We start from the raw sequence: 13,112 nt of genomic DNA, 5'->3' as shown, positions 1-13,112 counted from the left end.
GAAGAAGGAGGCAGAGCATTTACACAGTCTTTGCATCTCTAGATCATCTAGGCTTCCCTCCCAGCAGGCACAAGAAATCATTCATCTCAGCTGACCCCGTTACTGTACTGCTTTTGAAGGTTTTTATCATTAAAAGAAATGTGCAAGTACGAAAGCGAGAAACTCCCTCCTCCACTGACATACAACTGTATCTTGCAGAGTAATTAGAAAAAATCCAAGAAAGTGGATACATTCAGTTAATTAATTCTTCAACTGTGAAGATGAAGTTGTAGCATTAAAAATTAAACAGTGATTTCTACTACACATTTAAATGGGGAGGAATAGCCGTCTTTAAATAAAACAGAACAGGTGCAAAAAGAAAACTAAAACATATTTTATTCTTAGGATGAAAACCTGAAGAATATTAGTGTTAATAAAATCAATATGGAATTATTATTAGATCACAATATAAGAAAGTTGCTTAAGAATGAAACAAGGATTTCTGTTTATCTCTATTTTAACTGTAAAGATTCACCCTCATCTTTTTGTCTCTTCTCTCTCAAAAAGAAAAATATTTCACAGTTTTCCCCATTCAGCCCCACAGCTACAACCATAAACTAGGTTGCATATTTATATGCCAATTCAAAATGAGTTTTTTGAAACAATCCTCATAAGAAGCAAGGTTCACTTCTTAATCAGGTCATGATGCAAAAATAATTCCATTCCCCAGTGCAATAAGAAAGGTACACACATATTTGCTTAGGCTTGGTATTCACTCTATTTTTTCTTCCTGTCACCAAACAGAGAGATAGAAAAAGTGTTTTCATAGTAATAACAGTAGTCTTGATTGTTCCAGTTTAAAAAGTCATTCTCGTGGAAGTTAATCTTGTACATCAAATAGACACAGACTCTAAATATTATTTCAATTTCTACATAACCACACAACAAGCCACGAGTCTCATCAATTAATAATGGGAAATTAACATTCTGTAACGGAGTGAAAACAACAGCTAGGAGCCATTAATATCTATTGACATAAACTCCTCTGGTTTACAAGAAGCATATCCTTTATTTATATACATATTGCTTTGCTCCAAGCGTGCAGTACCTGGAATGCAGCAAATATGAGTGTTCTGCTCATAAATTGTATAAGAAAAAAGAACAACAGGTATATTAATTTATTTTTGAACCTTCTTATTGCTATTCAGTGCATACCAGATCCAATATGACATCCATCAACTAATTACCTTTTGACAAGAAGCCAAAAGGAAAATACTTAGGCAACCAAAACACAAGTAGAATTAAAAACAGAATGGAATTACTGAAAGGGAGATACTAAGAAGAATAGGACTATTTATGTAGTACTACACAATTAGGACACCAAATATCACCTGGAAGGGTTACAAAAAATAAATTAAAAATATAAATGCTCAAATACTGGGTACCAGATCTCTGCTAAGCCTCAGCACTTAATTATGTGCAATTTCTCAAAGTGTTTTTATAAGCTGGATTATATATATATTCTATAAAAGAGTGACAGTTCAATTATTAAGTAGAGATGGGTAAAGTCAATTCAAAAACTCTTCCTAGATGCAAAGTGTTCTCATACTGACTTACTTATATTCCTTACTCTTTTTTTAACTACATTGTTGAGTTCTCATTATGACATTCCTCATTAGGTGTAAAGCCTTGGCTTTGTTGCTGGTAAGGACCGTATTGCACAGGTATGTTCCTTTTCAGTTAAAAAAAAAGTCAGAAAACAGCAACTGTCTTTTTATTCAGAGATATCTTTTATACAACTGCTATAATTATCTAAAATATACTTATTATTTCATGAGCAATAAATTCTAAAAAATCATGGATGGCAATAATTTGGAAAAATATAACCTTATATTTCTTAAAGCATAACTACTTGAAATTTTATTATCTATTTCCATTCTGTTCCTCAGAGTTCCAATATTTTTTACAAACAATATGGAATAATTTTTACCTCATTAAAATTAATATTTTGCTCATACAAAAATAAAATTCAAAAATAGTATCTCAGTGTCAAAATCATTACTACCTTATTTTCATAATATTGATCTTTCATCCAAGTACAAGAACCACCCATAGTGAGTAATAATAGCTAAGGCAAAAAAATACTAGACCTTAAAAAGAGAAGCAATCTACTGTTACACAAGAAAATACATATCTAGACTTTAATCTCATCATAATGATGCAAAGGATCATATGCATATCCAAAAAACCAATCACTGGAAAGATTTTCCTTCCAGTTAAATCATTCCATCATAGAATAAATTTGATCTAGAAAAGAAAATTTCTGTTCACAATAGCAGAACTGAACACAGAATATTAATTAACCAATAATGCAGAATAATATGTAGAAAAGCAGAAAACTAGAGGCAGTAATGGCAACTCTCACCTCTTTGATACAAGGCAGCCAGATTGTTATTAAGCCATCTAAGCGTGAAAAAAAGAGACTACAATAATACTGTCTGAATAAACTGATCAGCTCATAACTGTTTATGTAACGAGATCTCTTTTCATACTTTTTCCACATTTTCCCTTTTATCACATTTGTGGGTTTTGGTTTTTTTTCTAAAAGAAAAAAATCCCAAACCTTTCTTTCTTTTGTCTACTCAGCATCCTTGGAAAAAACCACCAGATGGCAATGCAGTGTTCAAGTATTTCATTTAACATATATCTTATAGGGAAAAAAGTCTGTATGCATCAGCATGAGGCTCTCTTTCCTAACCTACTTCATCTTTGATGAATATTAAATAATTCATAAGCCAAAATTCTGTTCAGCAGAAGTAAGTGATTAAATACCATTCAACCTGTAAAGAAGAGACTTTTAGAAATCTATGTTCTATGAATGTAAAACCACATGACAAAAAAAAAAAAAAAAAAACCAAAAAAAAACCAAAAAAAAAAAAGAACCAACAATTTAGTTCAAATTATGAAACTGGATAATTTCAGGAAAAGTCACTGAAAGGAAAACATTTAGAAATGCATTACCATAAAGTTCTCAAAATACTATCAAGGACAGAACTAAATTGCACAAAAAGTAAATCTACACACTTAGGCACAGCACAAATTTATTTGTAGTTTGGTTTCATGCTAAGAAACAGGCATTTTCTTCTACATTTTTGAAGTTTAATTCAATTCCTGTAAAACTCAAATCCTGTAAAACTATGCACTGAATGAATCAAAATATGTAGGCTTTAAGTATTTATTCTTCTTTTGCATCAAACAGATCACTGTGATCAGACAGGAACTGTTTCATGAAGGAAGATGCTTTAAGACATGTAAAGGAGCTGAGAAGTAGTGCAAGAATCAGCTTCTCATTTAGCAAATCTCATCTGAGATCTATTATTTGATAAAAGAAAGTTCCTCTTTGCAGTTACTGTTGTTTTGCTCTGAAGCCTCTGCGGTTCGGGGAGACTTCACTGAATACCTGAAACACCCAATTAATAACCATGATGTCCACTGTGAAGTTAGTGGTTGGAACAGGGAAGCTTACAGCAAAGAATCCTTGCTTTCTCTCTTGAGAGGGCATTACAGCCTGTAGGTGTTGTATGGCCAACTCTACTTGACAGGAAAAGTTAAGGTGTGCTTACAAGTCTTTTGCATGCACGGATTAGGAAGAAGTTTCTTGTATCATCTATATTTAGTAATGCAATTTTTACTACAACTGCTCACCCATCCATTGTCACGTAACAAGCACAGTCATCACATGGTCTTAATGTAAAAGAAATCCAACATATATTAAAGAGTAACTTGAAACTGTTCAGAACTTATTTTAAATAGTAATTGAAAAAAAAAAAAGTCTCTTCTGTCAGAGAGAGACAATCAGACAAGATAAAGTGTTTAACAAGTAAGTTGAAAAGCTGTGACCAAATTAATTTAAAGTATGTTTTCTGTGTAATGTAATATTTGATTAACACTGTTCCCTTTATTCTCTATATTATTATATTTATTTGATTCATAGCACACAGTGGTAGAAAGATTCAAAGACTACCTTGAAGTAATTTAAGAGCTTTGTATGAGGACTGCTCTCATGACCAGAAATAAAATCCAATGCAGCACAACCTAAGCTTTCTTCTGTTATAAAGTCTTTTTAACCCTCTTCTCAAAAAAACAAAACAAAGAATAATATATTGATTCTAATTGTTTCCACATATAGCTAATCATTTGATATAACTTGATACTTTCAGTCCTGAAAGCCAATAGATGACCAGACTTGCTATGGATTTTTAGAAAGTTACTTTCTGAAGTTCTTGAAAAATCAGAGAAGTTGTTGGAAATGTATCTCCACCAGACTGACAAACTCATTATTTTATTAATCACTATCTTTTTAGCAGAACTGATAAATAAACAGAAAACAGGTCAAGTACTCTGACCATATTGACATATTTTCAAGGACAGATCTCTTTTTTATATTAAATAATGAAAATATAAAAATAAAAGTAAAATAAACTATATTATATATTTAATAAATATAGTAAAATAGCTAATATATATGAAAATATATGCATTGGATAAATAAATAAATAGATAAATAAATAAATAAAGAACACAACTTCTGTGTTTTTAGGTTTGGTCATCAGAAACAGGCTCAACAAAAGTGAATTAGAAGAAATAAATATCAATTAAAACAATAATTTAGCATACTGATGTAAACTTTGTAACTTTATTACATTCCTGTAATTTATGACAGAGAAGGAAGTAAAGAAAAGCAGTACATCTCAAAAAGGTGGATACTGCAACTCCATATTTATAACAACTCATAAGTACAAAATATTACTTTTAAATTTTTTTCTTTGCTTTCATGGTGACATTTCAAGGACAAAATGCACTCACAAGTGGAACTGACTGAAGAGATTTAAACCATGCCCTCACCACGTTCTGCCTCTGGCTAACATGTTCACATAAAACTCAAGTTCTACTTTTCAAGTCGATATTTTTACCTACTTACAATTATGAGTTGCACTAATATTAGGAAACCATTTATATTTTCACAGTACACATAAGTCAATCTTATTTTGTTAAAACTCCTGTTAAATAAGGTTTTCTTGGTAGAAACACTTCAGCATTGCAAAAAAAGCCCTCCTGGGGATGTAAAAAGGGATGTAAAAACTAAACCAAGCCAAACCAAATCAAACAAACAACAAAAGCAAACCAAGAACCATCACACACTACTACATTCCACCTAGCACTAAAGTTCTTCAAATCTTAAATCACAAAGCAGCATGACCAAAGGCAGAAGGATCTGAGATTTCAGTAAATGAGAGATTTTTTCCTTTTCACATATAGTATGGCAAACTGCCCCCTTGGTGATTCATCTAATTGAAGCTTTACACAGGAGAAGCATGCAAAAACCTCAAGACCCCATGTTACAGTAAGATATGATACAAAGATTTCCATTATAGTTTTTCCTTTTTCTTACAGCATCAGGATGAGAACAAATTCTATATATTTGAAAAATTTTGAATGTTTTTTCTTTTGCTGGACAGCAATTACTTTCCCAAAAATAAATTTCATTGTATATTTACCATTTTTTCCTTGCATTGGTTAATCGGATGAAGAGCATACGGACAAAAAGTTATGAAAGAAAATGCAAAGACAACCCAGTTTATCATTGTCACTTTCAAGTAACAGGTGATAGCTGGACTTCTTTTAGTTCCTTAAGAATGGATGTCTTTGTAAAATTTACTTTAAGATCAATAATGTTTTTACTATATTTGAATTAAGGGGCCTTGACTTCAAGCTTAAAAGTATTAAATCTTAATCTATCAGGACAATCTTAGCCAGACATATTCAAAGGATATCTACATCAAGGCTACAGCAGCTTATACACACTTCCACCTATTGCCAGATCCTTTGCTCTGCACTCAGTCTGTGTATTTCAGTTTTCTTGAGTTTAAATAATAAATAATCCCAAATATACTTTATTCTTGAGTTTTCATTAAGGAGTACCTTACTTTGTAGTAGTAAAAACTCCATGTTTGCCTTTCCTACGTCAATATTTCCAGCTACTAAAATATTGGAGACATAATCTATTTCATTCTGCTGTTGCAAATATAATCCATTGAAAAGGCAAGGTATAATTTAAGATGTTGCCAAAAATATATAAAGAGCTGTGTTCTCCCCAAACACCAGTTTACAACTACTACTAACCAGAAGACAAAAATAAATCAGAGACAGACATCTGGAAAAGCACAACAAAAGCTACCCAAAACACTCCAATGCCAAAAGGAAACTTACAACTAACAACAAACCCAATTAACTAATTCAATCAACATGGGATTAAGACTTTCATTAATCCACCAACAAGGAATTAAGACTTTCATTAAGGATTTAGTTTTCTTTAGTGCAGTATAGCAAGATAGGTTGCAGAAGTAGAATTCTATTTTTTTTTCATTACCCAGTGAAAAGCCAAAGAGAGTAAAATTAGAATTTCAGGGTGACAGAGAAAAAATGAATCCAACTGTCTGAATACCGACTATTTTTCTTTGCTGAATTAGACTCTTCAACCACATATTAGCTATCCCTTTCAAAACCACATTTTGCTGCTCACTTTTCATGGTTATTAAATTTAATGTCTTTGATCTATTTGTTGTTGTTAAATCCAAACTCTATGATCTTAATTTTCCAAAGTATATAGTAAAACAGATAAATCCGGTAACCCAACAACACCTGACTGCAACATAGTCTTTTAAGTTAAAAAGTTCTGGGAATAACTTTCCTTCAACAGGTGAAAGGTTATTTTCATTTCACATTACACATCTGATTTTTTTTTCATTAAGTCCACATAAAACAATAGTCAAAAATATATAGAAGCTGCCAACTCCTCTTGCTGCAGAATGTGAAACCCTCTTAACTGTACTCCAAACCACCATAACAACATCCTGGTGTATGCTTGCAAACATTAAGCACTTCTTTCCAAGCCAGACTGTAACCACAGAGATAAAGATTTACTTACCTGATCCCCTTTTGGTTACAACCTTCAAGCTCTGAGTCAGAGTAGCATACAAGAGAATCAAGTTGGGAATAGGAGTTTTCATCTTCTGTCTTTCCGTGGCTGCTTCCTGGAGTACCAAAAAAAAATAGAAAGAAACACTGGTTGTACACTGGTGCTGAAACAACCTTGAAGTAAATAATCATAATAGTGACATTGTGGAAAAGCTAAATACAGTTTTTGTGAGCAATTTACAGGACTAAAAATGTTTTATTCTTTCTTTTAAAAAGTATGCAAACCAAAATCACTATAAAACAAACACATGCACATACTACATTTAACCTTGTAACTTAAGCTACAACTTTTTCTACATATTGAAAATCCATGGGGTCCCTGCTAAAACTTTATAACAGACCTCCTGAAACATCTATTTATTTCTTTTTATCATACAACCTTTTCCACCCACCAACATGAAAAAGAAAATAATGCCCTTCTTCATTACTTTTGATCTCACTTATTAATATCACAAATTGAGCAGAAGATTCACAATAAAATGAACATTTGATTTAAAAAAAAAAAAAAGATCATCTTCTTGGGAACAGAGAAAGGGGGGAAATAAGAGAACATCAAAGTAACCAGCATAGACACTTACAACTTCCTTTTAGGTGAGTAACTTTCCATGCAAGTTCAAACTAACATATTCACTGCACTAAATCAGAAGTGAATGTTAATTAGAATGGAGATAAGCAGAGCACAAACTGTGCTTTAGCCTTCACCTTCAACATGTGAATAACAGATTTGCATTTCTATTTATTTACTTTGGGTATTAAGTGGTATGAACTGGTGGTGAAAGCAGGGACTAAACATTTTGTTAATTCCTCATATAAGTAAGAAGAATTAATGTCATCTACTCGTGATGATTATCAGCTTTCTTCAGAATAAGTTGATAGGGCTAATATCTTGTATTTCAGTGTGTTGAAAGAGGAAAGGAGGACAAATCTGCCTATTCAAGCTAGACAGCAGCCTATCTATGCTATCTATATTCATTAGAGTAGCTTACACAAAAAAATCTTGTCTAATGGGGATGAGAAAGGGCTGGGATCAATGGTTCTTTAATATTATAACTAAGACCCAGACTAAACCAATGTGATTTTGATATTCACCTCCATTAATCATAGCACTGGACAACAACTGAAAGAAATTCTCAGAAGGGGCCACATAGTACAAGTTTTGATTTCTAGAGACTGTGAATCTTTCGTGCTTGCATTGATAATCAGGTTACTGAGTACCTAAGACATTTTTTGAAAGCGGTATCTTAAAATATCTTCATCTTAGAAGAGAACAGGTTAGAAATAAGAAATATCATCAGCATAAAAAAGGACATTATGGGAAAAATTGCTTAAAAAATTATGACTTCATATATAATTTGTATTAAAGCTTTACATTTCATGACATTTCAATACTAAGCACAAATCTACTACATTCATTACTATGCATTTAGTAAAGATGAGGAAGTGAGATAATATATTTTGACAAGTTTGTATATCTTATTTTTTTATAAAAATATTTGTACTCACAGAGAAATACACAAATGTTTGTTCATTCATGGTCTTTGACAAACTTCAGCATTCTAGAATCAGTGAAAGACTCACTTACCTACATTCAAATGCTACTTCAGAAAATTTAGGCAAATTAGAAATTAAATATGAAATATGGGATTGCTAGGAGGTAAATTATGTGTAATACTAACATTTTTAGTTAACTTTAAAATTTAACAAAGTAGCATCACCACTGGCAGTTATAAATAATATAGATCTTAAGAAATTTAGAAGCTAGCAATAAAGGTTAATTTTCCAGGAGCACAGTGAGTAGATACCAAAATGTGTTATGCCACATTTTACTGCAGACCTTAGTCAAGCTTTCTGAAATCAAAATCTCATTTCTCAGTCACTGCACTAACTGATGCCGCAGGAAATCCTGAAGCTGATATCTTCAGCCTCCAGGGAACTAGCAAGAGTCTGTGTGAGCCTAATAAATATTGCCCAAAGAGCCACAGGATCTTACTACGCAATTACAAATCCAGTAAATAGGTTCTGACTGTGAAAGCATATCCAAATACATCCTTTTTGACCACACATCAAAAGATAATATTGCTGATCACTGTGAATAAATGCAAATATATACATATATTTGCATATGTATGTGCATGCATGTATTTATTTGTATTTATAGATTTTGTGTAGGGAAGCCGTGGAGCAGCTATAAAGATTGATTCTATCAAAGCAAGCCTCGGTAAATACAATAATATCAATAAGAAACTGTTCAGTAAATGAAAATCTCTTCTTGGTCCATGCATATATCACTAATTTAAGTTGCCAAGACAATAAGGGGAATATTATTATAATAATATAGCAGGAACTGCATTTTAAACATATCACCATGGAAGACATTCTCATGTGCATTTATTCTCAGAGATTCAGGTCTAACTTAAAGGCATAAGCTAAACTGGCTGCTGCCTACATGACTTGTGGTAAATCCCTAGAAAGTAAAGTCTGCTGCTGTCTTTGGAAACATCAGAAAGAACTTACTGCCAAAGGGAAAAAAGAAGGGAGGGATGACTCCCAACAGCAGCCACTGCCTCCTTACAGCAATATAAGCAACATATCAGATCTTACATAGGCTCTCCCCAGAGCCTTCCAACCCTTCTCTTCTGTTTACACTCCCTTTTGTGAAGGAGGAGAACTATTTCTGGTCTTCTCTACATTTTAAAAACCAAATGCTCAACCAAAGAAAATGCAAAGAAGTAAAGATCAGTTTACTGGAGCTGGTGCCTCACAGCTCTGGAAGTTGTCTGGGCGGTTGGGAAATCTGCCTCCGGTTATTCATATGAGTGATTCAAAACAGATATTTAACATCTCTTGTCCCTTGCTCCGGGTGAATGCCTCAGAAATTGACTATTCTAGAAAATGTCACCCTTGTGAAATTGGTTGTGAAAACAAAATAAGCAAGTCAGAAGAAAATATAAAAGGAACATCCCAAGGGGAATCTCACAACAAGTCAACAAAGTCAACAGGAAATGCCTTCACTACTGAAATGAGTAGACCCGAGGCCTGGACACTGTAACATACTCAGGTAGCTTTTAAACTTGAAAACAAAATAAAAGGCATAATTCTGTGAAGACAAATTCTTAACACTAAGTAGAGCGTGATATCTCATGCATTGGAAATAGCCTTCTTTCAGCAATTAATTTTTTAAGGAAGAGACTATTTTACTAGTTGCTTAGCTGGAATTTTTTTTTTTAAATAACATTAAAAAATTCTGATTTTAACAAGCAGAACAAGTCTGCTGTTTCTTTAAGCAATAGTTAGACAGTTTACATATACATCTACAAAAGTAATTTTTATGGTTGTTCTTTTTTCTGATTTTCAGTTACTTCCACTAAAAAGCCAAGATAATGTATGGTCTTTATAAACTTAATTGCTGTTTTTTAAGCTGAATCTATTTTAACATGTTTTACATACCCTTTGGGTATAAGACTGCTATACTCCAAGGGTGAATAGTAGACTAAGTCTTTTAGAACCAGGGATTTTTGGCTGCCTTTTCTTTATACAATACCAAAGATGAAATATTTTTTCATCTTTAAGCAGTATTTACAACTTCAGATTTTCAGTAGTGTGTTGTTTGTTTGTGTGAACCAAAGCACTGAAAAAATGTTAAGTATTTCTGCAGAAATATATTGCACACAAATTTTAACTGGGCATATGAATAACTTTTTTAAAAATTCTTTTCTGTAGAAGGTGTCACTGCTTGACACAAAAGTGCCATAGCATAGCATTTGCATCAGAAAGTATCTAATTTTCCAGTTGAGACAGAAATAGAAATACAACTGTATATCAAGACTAACATTCTTTGGGGAAATGCCAAGAATGCTTTTTCTCTTCAATTGTCATAAATACTCACTGTGAGGAAAATGCATACACATAGACACATCCTTCCCAAAACAGCTCAGCAGACATTGAATTAACTATAGTAAAGCAGTTCCTGATTAGGCAGGAAAATAGAAAATTTTGATTTCCTCATTGTACTTACTATGCGCCTTTCCCGATACTTGAATCAAACTTAACTGAAGTAAGTTTTAGTAAGTTTTCCATGGGCTCTTCAAGTCCCTTAAAATAACTTTAAGGGGATGATTCTCAGTTAGCCTGTAACTGCTAGCTGATGTCTGTTGACTAATTAGTTGAAAACCATTTTTCTTCCCATACTGCTATTCTAACTTTGAAGAATGTTTTTTTATACATGTTACAAACTGCTGCATTATCTTTCTCCATCATATGCCCTTCAAAGAAAAAGAAAAAGCAAAAGAATATTGCAGCATCCTCTGAAATCTTCAAGATATTTCATTACTGTTCTGCAGCAATAACAAAAATGCCTGTTCAGTAATATTCTCTTTTTAAGTGGTAGTTCTTTACAAATCCCTGAACAGAATGATATTAGATCTCGCAAGGTGTAAAGGACAGTTTGGTATATCCAGAACACAATTCAAACATCTTGGAAAAAAAAAAAAAAAAGCTTTAAATTCCTAAAATGCAAGGAAAAACTAAAATAAGAATCAATGTGATTTCATAAACATGTCAATTCATTGTCATGAGCTGACCTAGAACAGTAAGATAACCCTAGCAACTCTTAAAATGGTAGCTAAAAGAAAATATACCTGTTTCAAATACACAACTCCACAAAATTAGTCCTTTCCAGAGTCCCAATAAACAAAAGGATTTAGTAATCAAATTATGAAGAACTCAAGAAAAACCAGTCAAAAGCAACAGGAAGCAAATAAACTATTGCATTTGCTTTCCAAAGAACTCAATGGAACCTTTGGAGGGGTTTCCAACCAACAGCATTATGACTTTCCCTATTAAACCTGGTACTCTTTATTGCCTTCCTTTAAAGATACTTTTTATTGACTCTGTCCGTCATACAAGGTATAGTAAACCAGGCAATCTATCTGGAGAAATTTAAGATTATTCCATATATCTCTGTATATGAAAATATAATCTACTTTTCCCAAAAGTTTCCAATAAGAAACATGCATCACTTAAATAAATAAAAGAATTTAAAATGATTCTACAATGAAAAAGAATCCTGATATGGACTGAATATTTATTTTCTTAGCCTTATGGAAAAAAGTAATGTCAACAATAGTATTTGAACAGAACATAGACTCGCAAACATTCATATTTTGCATACTGTTTAGATTGCTTAATGTGTTCCTAAATATTTCACTAAGTGGCTTTTTTCTGTACTATGTAATGAATAAGATTTCTGGTTAGTGCTTTTTCCATTATGAGACAAATAAATTGTAGCAGATTGCAGATACCTGAAATTTAACATGTCCTTTGCTTGTGGAACCTCTTTTGAAGAAACAGTTGGACATGTTGTCCTTCTGAACCACAGCATGAAATAGTCACATAGCTGAAAACTATACAACACATATTTTGGGGAACTGCAGGGGCTAAGAAGAGGAAGTAAAGATTCAGCAAAGACATACAAAAGGGAGATGATGGTCTCTTCCCAATGGTCTCATAGGACCTTGTGGGATCCAGGTCAGCAGGGTACCCGTGACAGCCCCAGATAATTCACCAAGGTGGCTCAGTCAGTCAGAAGTACTGATGCAAACAGAGCAAGAAAATCCTTGGATAGTGAGACAGCGAGTAATTTACTATCAAGGTAAGGGAACAAAGGATGGAGAGAAGTCTCTGTTCATTTCTAGAAGCCTTTACTGGAGATAAAAAATACATCAGTCTAAGTTTAAAAAAATCTTGTATTGTTATTAAAAGTAGATAATAGTTCACAACTCACGATCATAAAGAAATTAGAATCTGAAACTAAGGAAAGGTTTTTTTCAACAAAAAATATAACCAAACTGGATTAACATACTTGATGTTTCCAATATATCTAGCAGGATACATAAGAAATGTGTCCTCATGATGCAAATTAGGTCAATGGATTACTGAAAAGTTTGAAACCATAATTTCTTTTTCCGGACAGTAAAGAAAAAACATTATAACAAGCTGGCAGCAAACTTACAGTTTTCAGGAAGTTTAACTCAACAGCAATGTTTAAACAAAGATAGTTGGAAGATTTCTGTGTTACATAACTTTCAGAGGGAGAT

At 32.7% G+C, this 13,112-nt stretch overlaps 1 protein-coding gene across 2 annotated transcripts in view; it reads right to left on the bottom strand.

Annotated features, from left to right (window-relative positions):
• IL1RAPL1 (interleukin 1 receptor accessory protein like 1) overlaps window positions 1-13,112 on the bottom strand; it is a 679,795-nt gene that overhangs the window by 586,377 nt on the left and 80,306 nt on the right. For both annotated transcript variants that reach the window (XM_066545452.1, XM_066545453.1), the window contains exon 2: window positions 6,968-7,073. In XM_066545452.1, the coding sequence (XP_066401549.1) occupies window positions 6,968-7,049 (82 nt within the window). In that variant the 5' untranslated portion in view covers window positions 7,050-7,073. The remainder of the gene's footprint in view (window positions 1-6,967; window positions 7,074-13,112) is intronic.

The sequence above is a fragment of the Molothrus aeneus genome, chromosome 2, assembly GCF_037042795.1.
Source record: "Molothrus aeneus isolate 106 chromosome 2, BPBGC_Maene_1.0, whole genome shotgun sequence".
Taxonomy (NCBI): domain Eukaryota; kingdom Metazoa; phylum Chordata; class Aves; order Passeriformes; family Icteridae; genus Molothrus; species Molothrus aeneus.
Note: the sequence above shows the minus strand (reverse complement) of the source record. Positions and strands in the feature narration are given on the sequence as shown.